General features: G+C 29.4%; 1 protein-coding gene across 2 annotated transcripts in view; it reads right to left on the bottom strand.

Annotated features, from left to right (window-relative positions):
- Positions 1–14,548, bottom strand: part of Neto (Neuropilin and tolloid-like) — a 763,546-nt gene that overhangs the window by 13,818 nt on the left and 735,180 nt on the right. For both annotated transcript variants that reach the window (XM_075375170.1, XM_075375179.1), the window contains one exon: positions 1,193–1,323. In XM_075375170.1, the coding sequence (XP_075231285.1) occupies positions 1,193–1,323 (131 nt within the window). The remainder of the gene's footprint in view (positions 1–1,192; positions 1,324–14,548) is intronic.

Raw genomic sequence — 14,548 nt, 5'->3', positions numbered from 1 at the left:
GTCGACCACTACGTTTTCTATCGCAAATATTACCTGTCTCTCGAAATCGGTTTCCTAGCCTAGAAATTGACATTTTTTCTGGTGGAGGAACACCAACAAATTTAATTTGAAATTATTCTTTTATACTCGCGTACGATTTCGTAGCAAAATATTGTTCAAGAATGAAAACTCGTTGTTCTATGGTAAAAGACATTCTGTTCGTAACACGACCGGAAACGGCACAAAGATTTACACAGCTCAAGGAGAATCGACTCACACTGCCGTATCTATACCGGTTGAGTAGCGCTACCAACTTCGTGTCACAAAACAAAATTTTCCTTTCTTAGAAAAAAATTATCAGACATTAGCAATTGGGTAACAGGACTAAAATATCACTCTATATCTATGTGATAAACGTTGCAGATGTTAACCTCAAGTCGTCTTAGTTTATCCTACTAGTATAAGAGATATTTTGCCCAAGAATATAAAGATAATAGTGTTTGAGGCTACTGTTAGTAAATTTAAAAAATGTTAATTTGCAGTTTTATTTTACAATGATATAAAAACCAGCATGTTTTGATAAAAAGCTGTATGGGATTTCGATTGCCACGCGAAAAAATCAGTTAACATTTATTATGTCTTTTTACCTATATTTAATTGTTATTATTATATTTATTTAATATCTCTTCTTAATCGGATTGTAAGAAAATTAATGATTAAACAGATAAACTGTATAGAATTATTGATCTCCCTAACATTTGATCTGAGAATTAATTTTTACAAAACGGACAACTTATTAAATATTTCGTTATTTTCGAAAACCTCAGCCTCCAACCTCCCAACCTTCAGCCTTCGTTCTTCCACGATAACAGTAAAAAAAAAAACAACTTGTATAGTACGAATTAACATCGTATTTAATTCATTAAAAAAAAAGTATCAATATGCGAGATTTCAAATCGGAGTCAGAAGATTAATCATCTGAAAAGTTGAGCTACTTAATTTCGTATATTCGAGTTACATAAACATACTGCTATATACATATATTCTTATATTTATTATAATATATTTACTTATACTTATTTGCACTTATATACTTAGAATTCTACACAAAAAAGTAAATTTACTTACAATGTAGTTGTATAGTCTTATATAAAGAATTATTTATTAAAATTAATTTTTTTAGTTTTTAACTAAAGATTAATTAAATATTTACCTAATACTTTGAGAGCCAGTACCCCCACCACTATTTGATAATACTGTAGCCAGAGGAGTCATTACTGTAGCAGCTGGTGTTTTTCTACCTAATTGCTCTAAACGACTTTCTCGTGATTCTCGCAACTGAGCCTAGGAAGAAAAACAGAGAAACATTAAATATTTTAATTGTAGATTAATATTAAATATCTTCAATTTAAAATAGAATACTCTACCTTAAAAAATTTCATTTAATAAATCTTTTTAAATTATGAAACTGAAAGGTTAAATCTACAAAAATTACAGTAAAGAGGCAAGTGAATTTTAACATTGAAAAATAGTCACATGGATGTAGCGATGAAAAATTTATTTAAATATTAACTACAGTAAAATAAATTCAAAATTTTTTAATTTATGGGTTGAAAAATTATATTAAATGAAAAATTAAATTAAAAAATATATATAAAACCGGAATAGACCGACGCATATCAAAATTGCAAAAATAATTTGGTCTTCTTTTTCAGGATTTACAGGACTGTTGTTCTCTACGGCAAAGAGAAGAGAAACAAGGAATGCAATAAGGAAAAAGAATGAGTTAACAAAAAATAAATAAATCTTAATGACGAATAAATTTAGACTTAATGGATGTTTTGCATATATCAAAATGTTTTCGATTTCATTAGGAACATCGTTGCTGACTTCTCCTGATACGCCAAAATTAAATATGATGTTATTGCTGCAGGAAGTTTTACGTCGTAAACGATATGTGAAGTGACTTTATCTGTAGATTTATATTGGAAAGAAGGAATACAAAGGGAAAAATATGGATACAGTTCTATTAAAGTAAAGATTTAATAAACACCTGTAATGAATTACTACTAAGAAGGCTCTATCCAGGAAGTCATCGGTTAGCAACATTAACAACTTTGTGGAAAATCAAATAGATTATATTTTAATCGTTAAGCGTTACCAAAATTCCTGGCGGTAAATACTTTTCCTGATGTAGATATAAAATCGGATCTTTACTTATCTTTGAACAGGCAAAGGTTTTTTTAGTTTAAAAGATTACTTCCAAGACAACGTGAAGGGATAATATAAATTTTAAACTGTAAGATGAAGCAAAAGAAAAATAATAAAAGATAAACTTAGCAATGAAAAAGGTGATTTCAGAAAAAAAATGGATGAAGAACCGAGTAAAATTAGATTCTATCAGATATATCAATGAAAAGTAGATGTTTGTGAAGAGTAATTGCTGTCCATACGCCAGAAATTTCTGAAACAGGATAAAGGGGGAAGAAAGATTAAATATCTGATAAGATATTATCAAAGCTAATAAAGATGAAAAGGTTATACGAAAGCAAGATAGTGTGTTATAAAGAAAGATAAATACAGAAGTAAGGTGGGAGATTCAAAATCCAAAAGTATAAAAGACACAGAATCACAAAATTGCAACTTTAAAATCTGCGTAAGAAAGTTATAGAATTAATTGATACAAACAGAAATTAAAATAGGACAAACTGTGCGATAAAAATGAACATTTTTAATTAATTAAATTAAATCTTTAATTTAACTAATAACTTTAATTAACTAAAACTTGAATTTACTTTAATTAATCAAAATTTTATTTTTCCTGATCTTAAATGAAAGTTTCAGAGATGGTAGAACTACGTCCAATAACTGTTTTTATTTTTTTTTTTAGATAAAAGGGGTGAAAATTCTATGTTTAGTTATGGAAAGTATCAGTAGTATCAAGGAGGATGAAGTACTTTGTGCGACAGGTTGTCAAAAAGTAGTAATAAAGCATCGGATCCCGATTCATTACCGCCTAAAATATAGAAACTCATCGTGAAGAAAATATCATTTTCTCCTAAAAAGTCCAATCTGCACTTATCGCTCTACAGAAAAGAGATAAGCTAGAAAGTATACGGAATATCAGACAGCCAGTTTAATAAGTAGCACGCATAAAATATTCTTGAAGTCTATTCATCAGGGAGCGTTTTGGAAATTGGAACAAGATATCAGCAAAACACAGTTTGGCTTTAGAAATGTCTAGGAAGCCTGATGTAACATGGAGGAGTAATATAAAAAAAAAAACAAAAAAACTAGAAATGTTAGTATTTAGTAACATCAGTTGATAACAGCAGCGACTATTCTAACTTCTAACCCACTGGGTTGGTCTAGTGGTGAACGCGTCTTCTCAAATCAGCTGATTTCGAAGTCAAGAGTTCCAACGTTCAAATCCTAGTAAAGGCAGTTATTTTTATACGGATTTGAATACTAGATCGTGGTGGATACCGGTGTTCTTTGGTGGTTGGGTTTCAATTAAACACACATCTCATGAATGGTCGAACTGAGACTGTACAATACTACACTTCATTTACACTTATACATATCATCCTCGTTCATCCTCTGTAGTAATACCTGAACGGTAATTCCCAGAGGCTAAACAGGAAAAGAAAGAAACAACAACTCTTCTGAGGAGATCAAGCCGATAATAGGTCAAGCCATGTACTTGTTATAATATAATTAGGAGGATATTGTGTAGCAAGGACCTCAGTGTTACTTTAAAAATCAGACTAACAATGTTAGCTTTTGTCAGTTCTGTTTTGGGGTAAGCAAGCCTGAACTTTCCAGCAAAGTACGTTTGACCGGTTAGATAAGTTTGAGATGTAGAAATAAAGGAGAACTTTTTGTCAGGGTGGAATTGATCGAGATATAAATATCTAAATGTTACAAAAGAATGGGAAATCCGGAGAAGAGTGATAAATACCAATAAGGTACGTAAATTTATTTGGTCAAAATTTATTTAGGCTTTATAATGAAAGATAAAAGATAAAAAACTGCTTCAGTTGATCATCAAAGGAAATATTGAAGGCAGCGGAATATTTACTTTTTTTTTTTTCATAAGCCCTGAGAACGTGATACTTCTGTAGTTTCGTGACGTCCTATCTTGGGCTCAACCTATTGAGGGTTGTGCCGTCTAAAATCCAAATAGCTGTGATGATTACCAACTTTCTCAGATTAGATCGATAAAATAGAAAATATATATTATAACGAAATCATGGTAGTCTTTCTTTTGTGTACATGTTGTGTACCTAGACTGCTACCTATGTCGCATAATTTCTTTCTACTACAATTTATGCTATATTTTACTATAAAGAGATTTCATTTTTGCTTTGTATCTGTGAAGCTGTGTCACGTTTATCAGATGTAAAGCTCTATGCGGTTGATCAGCTTAGGCTATAATCTTATAAAAAAAAGTTAGTTCGCTGACTGTTCTAGTTTACTTTGAAAGCTATATTTTATGCAGCTTTTATTAATTTATCGGCAAATTTTTCTGAATTTTTGTTCAGATTATGTTAGTGTGGGCAATATTTTAAACAAAAATAAAATAGATAAAAGTTAAAATAACATTCAAATGTTTTAATCCGATTTCAGGTAGTGTTACATACAAACAATTATTCAGTATTTTATATTTTAACTGAGCTAGTCCCGTTATTCCACGAAAATGAGTTTAATATACCAGTATATGCCCAGTAAATAACCATCTTATTATTATTTTTTCACTGCGAATTCAAGGGAACTCCTATAAAAAAGTACAAAGAAATATAACGTGGGATTTTTCATTAAATATCAATTTCAGCGTCACTTTATGAAAGATACGTTACTTTAATATAAATTTTAAAGCAGGAGTTTAATTAATATTGAAATTTTTGTAGTTTCTACTAAAATTAAGCCGATACTCAGATCATATAATATAATAAAAAGCCATTTTTGATAGTACGATTTCCTAAAAAACAGCAGGATGTTGTTGATATGCAGTGAAGATATACCGAGAAAATTTCAGTCTACACTAAGTTCATCATCTTATATTAGAAACTTAAAAAAGATTTTTACATTAAAAATAAAATGAAAAAATTTCTCTAACACTGGTTTAGAAAATTATGTTTTATTTATCTTTTCTTAAATATCAGTAAAATCAAATAGAAAAAATATTAAAATAAATATACTACCGGTTTAAACAACACTGCACTAAAACCTAGAAGAAATTTTAATTTTTAACATTTTTTAAAATTATGCTTTTAAAAGTCTAAATTTTAAGCGAAAAATTACCAACACAGTTATTCTGATTTTGGCCCCGACTTAAGAAATTTTAAATTTAAAGAATTGATAAAGTAATAATTTTTGGTTTTATGAAGTCGGTTTTATTTTCTTAAAACTCGTTTTTCTATTTAAAATTTTGGAAGACTAACAAAATAGCTATCTGATAAAAATATATTTCTTGTCAGAAACGTATCTCTTGATGAAAAATGGAAGTGAATACCGAGAAACGTGATACGAGACCGTTACCAAGTGTGAGCTACATTTAATCTGAAATGCAAAGTATTAATTATTCTTCTACTTAGTTTTCAAGCTAATATACTTGAACTTTCTTAAAAAAGACTTCAGACAGATGAATGACTGTATCATTAATGCTAAAATAATCATTTCAAAAAAAATCAAATCTTCTACGTAGACATATAACTTTTCTTAAAAAGATCTTCTTAATTACAATTTCTTAAGTATTGCATTTAAATCTTCTTCTTAAGAAATACAGAAAAGGCTTAGAACGAGATCATCAGAGAAACTTCGTTTGTAAGTTGAAAAAAAATCCTGGAAATATTAAAGCAATAGTGTAAGGTTGGATGTTCATAAAGAAAATTAAAAAATAATTCAGGTCAGCTAGAGAATCGCCTTATGATAAAATAGGAATATGAAATTAAAATTGCGGTGGCAATCAGATTAATAAAAAAAAGTAATTACCTTGAACATTGATCCAAGTCAAGTAGTAGCAGTAGTAGATTAATACCACTTTAGAAATAAAGAACAGAATATTCTTTTAGAATATGTTTTCTGTACTGAATGTAAATTGTTATTAAATATTCTAATGAAGTTAACCTATATAAAACTGTTACGTGTTTTAAAATAGACAAGGGTTACTGTCGTACAATTTTAATTAATCTATATTCATCAAGATAACTTTGAATAAAACATTTTCCATTTTAATTTAAGAAATGAGTCATCATAAGAGCGATTATTTAAAATCAAATAAATTATCCAATTCTGAATTCATTGTTAGTCCGGCAGTTTTCACAATTAATATGTGCTGAAGAAACAGCAAATATTTGTGTTTTACAGGAAAACCCGGGAAAAAATTGATTATTTTAGTGATGAATTTAAGTGACCAACTTTTGTAATTCATTACTTATTATACATTCCAATATATAGGTGGTTACATATACAACAGTTACAATTAGTTACAATAATTTAAATACGTTTTTAAAGTAATAAAAAAATAAAGTATTTTTTGAGTTCATGCTGTGTGGATAACGCGTTGTTCCGCTATAGAAAGGGATATATTAATTTGTTGTTTTATATTTTCTATCCCAGTTTTAATTATACCTGCAACGCATATAAATCACCTGAGGTGAAACAGGCACCAGATCAAAATGCTTTCTATTAGAGTAATGATGTTTACTAGCCGGTTCCAGCGGTGAACAGAAAGGTGTAGTTACTTGTATGTAAATATCACCTGAATTTCAGTGGCTTGACATAATAATATGCAACCGCGTATAAGGTAAACCAATAAAGAAGGCAACAGAAAACTTCATTTCTCACTTGGGAAAGTACCCACTTGTACCAATGACAACATGGGTATTAACCACTTAGTGTTTATGAACCCATGTTTTCATGTTATGAAACATAATTTACCCATATTATGTTCCAATGTGTTGTAAACACGTTACAATTTTATATAGGTTAAATTCGTTAGAATATTTAGTAACAATCAAGACCCACGTCATGTGTACATGATGTGGGTACTAACTTGTACCCATGTTCATGTACGTTTCCCAAGTAGACCAGGCATGGAATGCTAGTTATTCTTAAAGATGGCAATTGTATTTTTGGAAACGACTTATGACTCACATCAGGAAGTATCGCACAATCGTTGCGTTATGCGCTTAACATGCATACACACATTTGAACGTAGTACATAGTAAAATACTATGGCATAATTTCTTTTAACGAAAACACCTAGAATTTCCAAGAGAATAACTATTTTGAATATAATATACTATTCTAAATTCATTTTTACTTCCTTCTACGAAGTAAGGGAAGTACTGTGATCGCGAACAAATTTCGGTTTATTGATTTCAACGGAAATATCCATTTTGACGATCCCTGAAAACATTTTGACTATTTTCGGCGTGACGTCTGTACGTACGTATGCATATCGCATAACTCAAAAGCGATTAGCCGTAGGATGTTAAAATCTTGAATTCAGGACTGCTGAAACATCTAGTTGTGACCGCCCCTTTTGATTGCAATCAACTAAACCAAAGTGTCAAAAAAGCCCAAAATCCTCAAAGATTTGGATTTTGGACTTTTTCTTAATTGCAGTAAGAAGCCCTACTTGAGAGATTTTCAACGATATATCATAAGTGGTACTTATTTTCATTGGTTCCGGAGTTATAGTCAAATGAAATTTTAATTAATGAAATATTTGGATCTTATAAGGGGAAGGCACATCGGTTCGAATCAGACTTCATCTCCTTTTTTTTAAGTTTTTTCTAATTTAAATATATTGATTTATTAATAATTATTAAATTCTAATTGTAAAAAAAATTACAATAAATAATAGTTCAACAATAAAAAACAATAATAAATATTGTACAGTAATAACAGTAAATACAGTAATAACAATAAAAAAATATGAAAAATTATCAGAAGTTATTAAAAAAAAAAAAATTTTATGTACTTTTCATTTTAAAAATATGTATACATATAATTTAATAGGCGTACAAGTAGGTCATGTGATGTCCACATCGGATTTGGTGAAACATCTGAGTATTCATTTTTGTTTTCATTTTGTTGATGGATACATCATAATAATTTATAAAACATAGTATTAGATAGATATAAGACTTACATTTATTTAAAGAGTAATAAAAGGGACTTTTAGTCTATCCTAATATTTCAGGTAAGATTGTTGAATTAATAATTGCATAAATATTTGATGTTAATAAAAACTAATATTTTAGCAACTGTGCAACTGTCCACTATATTAAAGAATTGGAGGTTCTAATCTCAGTTTCAAATGAAATAAGTTTAAATGAAGTGCAGCAAAAAATGTATATATGTAATTTAGTAGGCATACAAGGAAGTCATGTGATGTCCACATCAGATTTTTTAATTATGAAATAATAGAACTACCAATAAAAATAAAATAATTATTTAAGTCGTTAATGGTTAATTTATAGTTCATAAAGGGAGAAAAGGCAACCATGTAGTAATTATCTAAAGTAAGATTTTTGGATGTTATAAATCGTTATAAGTACATCGATGTATACGTACATCGCTCAAGAATCTCTTTTAACTTCTATTCAAGAAGAGTTTGGTTTATTCGTTTTGATTTTTAAGTGGCGTTGAAACATGTTAAGAACAGTATAAAATCTGCTTCTGAAATCTCTTAAGTAACATGATGAGAATAATAATCAGAAAGTTATTTTATTTCAGAAGTTAAAGATAACTGTTTTCTTGCCTTCACTGAAAGACTTTTCTCATAATTGCTTTATGATTAGGAAACAGTTTCCTGATTATGATCATTGTTCGCCGACAAAAAGTTCAAGGATAGAAAACCACAAGATAATTATTCTTAAATAGGAGTTTAACGGTCGGCAATTTAACTCTACATTATTGAGTCAGAATTATAACAATGTGGTTCACGACTTTTTTAGGTACAATTAAAACTTACAAAGAATGACAGAAAGAAATGCTCATTATGGGAAAGTTGCTTAATTTCTGACAAAGTAATTTTATCTGTATACTAAACAGAAAATACTTACATGTAATTCGTATGAAATATAAAATGGAATAAAATTGTATCCAATTACATAAAGCAACAATATAAATAAAAAGATTTGTTGGGTGTAGAACATGAAAATTGTTCAATACACACACACATACACACACACATATATATATATATATATATATATTCAATTCAAACATAACTGTAATATAATTCAGTTTGTTTTGACTACTAACATACATCTAGTGTAATGAAATAACATGTGAATAAGTAATCACCGGTATTAGAAAATTAAACTTTTATCTAAGACGTGGCGCTAAAATTACCGAAAGCTGTTCTCTGCATTTTTTCACACATAGTCTATGATTATTTAAAACAAAAATATTTTTATCGATCATTTGTAGTCATTTTTTGGTCAGTGTTCATTGTGACGTCTGCAGTAATTAAAGATTTCGTGTACAGGAGATCTATACAGTAAGGGAAGAAAACGAGACTGCGTTCATTCACTGTAGCAGAAGAGTTCGTGTTATTACTTACATAAAGGAATGTAGAGATCGAGTTACAGAGAAAAAAAGTCCTGGATTCGTGAGTGGCGAAAGAAAGAAAATGAATTTCTAGTAGCCAATAAAAAAAAGAGAGCATAAAATAACCAAGTATCAGAAAAGACAAGAAAAACTTGCCGCGTATATATGGAATGTACGTCAGATTTGATGAAGAATTTCTACAGAAATGTGTCAAATGGAAAGCCTTGGAAATCGTTGAGGAATTAAATATCGACAGAAATGAATTTAAAGCTGGTCTTTACTGCGAACACCGATTTATTTGCCTACATAATTTTCTGTCTGAAAAAAACAGGACAATAACATAGAAGCTATCAGAAGCATAACTGTCAGAGTTTCAAAGATATCTAATAAATTTACGAAAAAGTAACTATTATTTCCTTATTCAAATTGGGAATGGAGACCAAATACCGACTTTTAATGTGTGTCTTTTTGGGGACTTTTGCAATGCTATCTACAACATCATTTCAAAGAGTGTTCAGATACGAACTGCCGGTTTCTAACTACAGCGTTGCTCAGTAATGCTAACAATACTTTCGGCAGGAAAACATTTACCCCATATGCAGTTTTTAAAAGAATACATTTACCTGGATATGAAAAATTTTCACTCAATGTTGTCGTTCAAGTATAAAAAAAGGGATGGATGAATAATGAATTAATACTGCAATGGATTATCGACCAGAGCGTTATTACGAAAACCTTCCATACTTGTAATTCACCGGTTTAAGGATATTATGACCAATGACGTAAAGCGAAGATTGATTGCTAGAAAGTGTGGTCTGGTTTCTGGTAGAATGACATCTATTCTTCAATCTCTACATATCTGTGTAAACCGACCACTTAAAATCAAACTCTGTTAAACTACGTAAACTTACAGGACATACAGGCTTACAGGACATACGAAATTACATCTGGTAAAATTACGAAACCGTCTTTAATGCAGATTTTTGAGTGAATTATTGCGGCTTGGTTAGATATATCAGATAGTTTGATTAAAAAATTATTCAAGAAATGAATTTCAAACGCTCTCCATGGTTGTGTGGAAGATTATTTGTGATTAAGTAATAAGAAGATAATTGCAATTCTACGGTTGACGAAAAATCTAGCATTGATGACAGTAATTAAGGTAAATACTTACTACAATTTCTATGCTTTTAATTAAATATTTACAGTAGACTGAATTACTGAAATTTGCGAATTACAAAAACTGTTACACGTTCAATCTTCTATGGTGATTTTGTTAATAAAATACAAGAGTGTTACTCTTTTGAAAACTGAAATTGAAAATTGAAAAAGTAAATAAATATTGTTTTATTTATTTACTGTAAATAAATATTGTTATATTTATTGACGTTTTTCAATTTTCTAAACTGGGTACGCGTGGTAAATGGATTTACACCGTATTATTTCTTGATCTCTTTCTTGTCTCTTTTACACTGAGTATAGCCAAATTTATTGTTGGTAATTTAAAAAAAAAAAGGTTATTATACTTTGAAATACATCACAAACCATCAATTTTGTTTTTATTTTTAATTGTTATTAAAGAATTTAAATAAAATAAAGAAGTACATCATCCGTTAATATTACTCATTTAAATTTTTATTTATATTAAGGCTTTATAATTAGCTTTTAATTTTTGCGAATTTTGTAAAATGTAAAGAAGTATTTATAAACTAAAATGAAAAATATTTATGATGAAACATAAATTTTATGTTAGTGTCACAATATTGCATCTTAATGGTAATTATTACATTTCTGAAGTACTATACTTGTTGGAAAGATAGCTGATATAACTTTGTCAATACGGACTGATGTTACCTTGTATCAAATGCGCTGAGTCTACAGTTTCATAGATGCATATAATAAAGTTTCTTTACAAGTAAGGTTTAACTCCCCGTAATTTAAAATATACTGTAAAATTTGATAATTTTGTCAATATTAAGGGAATCCATTAAGTACACAATTCGGTTTGTGAATTAAGTGATTTTGATTAATCCTATAAATAGAAAAAATTAGTTTCCCCTATACTTTTAGTTTGGGGTCAGTTTCATAACTGCTTACTAGTATATTTTTTATTATTGATTTTTTCAGTTGTAATAGTCTGTTGGAAAAGATCTATCTGTAGGTCAAATTAAGACTTGCATTATGCGAATTAAAAATTCGATTGGTCATTTTTACTAATGACCATTCATTTAACTAATCATAAGCTGAATGAAATAAAATTCCTGAAGAGTAATTTTTGATTAGGTCTTTATAATTATTAAATATTATGTGCTGTTGCACGTCTGTGTTCAGTTTTTTCTAATTCCTTGTTTTAAAATAAACTTATAAAAATGAAAGATTTCTTAATAAATATATTTTTGACACAACTCTAGTGCACAACCATTAATATAATATGTATGTCAAGAATGACAGTGGAGAAAAAGTCCGTTAAACCTTATAAAATCCCTGTTAAGAAAAATGTTACATTTTGAGAAATAAAACAACTGCAAAAGATTAATCTAAAAAGAAAAGGTTTTTGAAGACTGCTTTCAAAAATATTATTTTTGTTGTAGTTTGATCATGCTTACTCGGTACAAAAACTTGTAATCTGAGAAAAATTCATGCTACCCAAGAGTAAAAAAAAAAAAAATAAATTTTGTAGGTGGTCGAAATCTTTTTCGACCAACTCCTTAGCTAAAAAAGTAAACCCCAAGTTAATATTTTATTTCTTAATTTCAGCTGAAAAATTGTTATGTAATAATTCGTGGTACTAAAAATAGGTTCTATATCAATGACTAAGTACTATGAATTATTTTTGTTGTGTATTTTATAACAACTCGTAAATTTTTTCATGATGTAAAATATAAACAACATTGAATGGATACCACAATTCGAATAAATATCATAAATCTTTTTTTGATATTGATCTTGGTAAGTTATAGAAAATAAAGAGTAAAATGAAGGTGGTAAAATGGTGGATAAATAATACGGATCAATGATCATGTTATTTTAGAACATCTGGTCCAGATATTATAAAGTACAGGTCACAAAATGATTATTACTGCAGTGCTGAGGGCAATAAAAGCTCTTTGTTTACTGCTGACAAATGGTTTGGCTTGGAAGTGCCGGAAGTGACAAAATATCGATAGCACAAAGGAAGTGAGGAATTAATTTCTAGAAGTGATACATTTAGAGTATTATTTGTTATGATAATACCTATTTTCCCTGAAATTCTGTGTTGTAATAAGTGCTAATTTCTACTTCTATTTCTTGTTTTATCTGGGAAGTATTTAAAAATAGCTTAACTGTAATCGAAAGAAGTAGTAGATAAGATATAAGAATTTTAATGATATGTATCATGCGAAAAGGTTCGTTGTAGTTTATATTAATTACTGTTTATTTATTCATTGCGTAAATATCTTTTTCATGATATATTTCTTGCTACGATGTATATATCTCTTGCTGTACAGGCACAAAAACAAAAAGCAAACGTTATAAAAGTATGTTGGCCGTTAAATAATCCTATCAACCCCCAAAGCAGTATTATTTCTTAATTACGTAATTAAATATTTTCAATAATTTGATAATAATATTCTTAATTAATTTGAATAAGTATTCTCTTAATTAATTCGATAACATTTCGTAATAAAAAATAATATTCTTAATTAATTTAAAGCAAAGTCGGTATAATTTATTACTCTGAGTTTGTAGGAATTTCTGAAAAAGCAATAATTCGATGTCAGGATGAGCGCTTGAATACATACACAAAAGGAGCGGTTTCAAACCAGTATGCACTTAACTTATTATGCACTTAACTTATTAAATAAATGTATGAAAGAATTCGGGAAATTCTGAGGAAGATATTCGGAGGAGTGATGTAGTTTCTACGTTACGGATTTTAAAAATCCTCTCATAAAGCTGTATATTGAGAATTTTTCAATTCGGTTATTTAAAAAAAGGTGTAGACATTCTTTCCGGCCTATTAGATTTTGTACCATATTTGATCAATAAGAAAATATCTTAATATCATTAGAATTTATAAAACTACATTTAAAAAACAAATATATTTTAATTGATAAATTAGTTTTTGAAAAAAATAATACTTTTACTGAATAGTTGTTATTTTATGACTCATTTTAATTAAGAAAAAAATAATAACTCGCTAAATACAGAATGTCACACCCTCAGAAAATGCAAAAAAAGACTCTTAATAGAGAGAAAAGAAGAGGAGAGAGGAATCATAGGAAGCAAACCAGCCTTCGTACAGCGATAGTAAAAGGACAAAAACTACACAGCCTTCGCCCTATCCCATACAAGCTATGCAGCGGACACGCACAATCACAAGACAAAGAACGTCTGGTCACAAAAAACACTCCATGGACAACACAGATACCACATCAACAAAAAACAATCATACACTTGGTTACCGAACGATCAGGTCTATCCCAAAACAGAGGGATTCCTACTTGCCATCCAAGGCTAATTCATAGCAACCCGAAATCACAAAAAGAATATGATTGGCGATCCATCCACCACAAATAATAAAATCAGGAGATGCCATCAACAAAAGGAAACAGCGGAACACATTGCAGGTGGATGCAGAACTCTAGCCGGAACCGAATGCAAAGCCAGACGTAACACAGCAGCTAAAGTAGTACACCAGGCACTAGCCAGAACATAGAAAATCATCGAAAACACAAATCCCTACTAAAAATTTATACCAATATCCATACTTTAAAATACTAAATACAAACTGTACTGGGATGTTGACATTCATACGGATAAAACAATCCCCGCCAATAGACCAGACATCACATTCCAATCCAAAAACGAACTCATGTACCTAATCGACAATGCCATCCCCAACGATTCAAACATTTGAATCAGATACACCGAAAAGAGGTCCAAATACACCGAGCTGGTGATAGAAATAAAAAGCCTATGGAAACAAGAAAAGATCTTTACCATCCTCCTCATTATGTCA

The sequence above is a fragment of the Lycorma delicatula genome, chromosome 1 (genome assembly GCF_047948215.1).
Source record: "Lycorma delicatula isolate Av1 chromosome 1, ASM4794821v1, whole genome shotgun sequence".
Classification (NCBI taxonomy): Eukaryota; Metazoa; Arthropoda; class Insecta; order Hemiptera; family Fulgoridae; genus Lycorma; species Lycorma delicatula.
The sequence above is the reverse complement of the archived record's forward strand: the minus strand, read 5'-3'. Positions and strand labels throughout refer to the sequence as shown.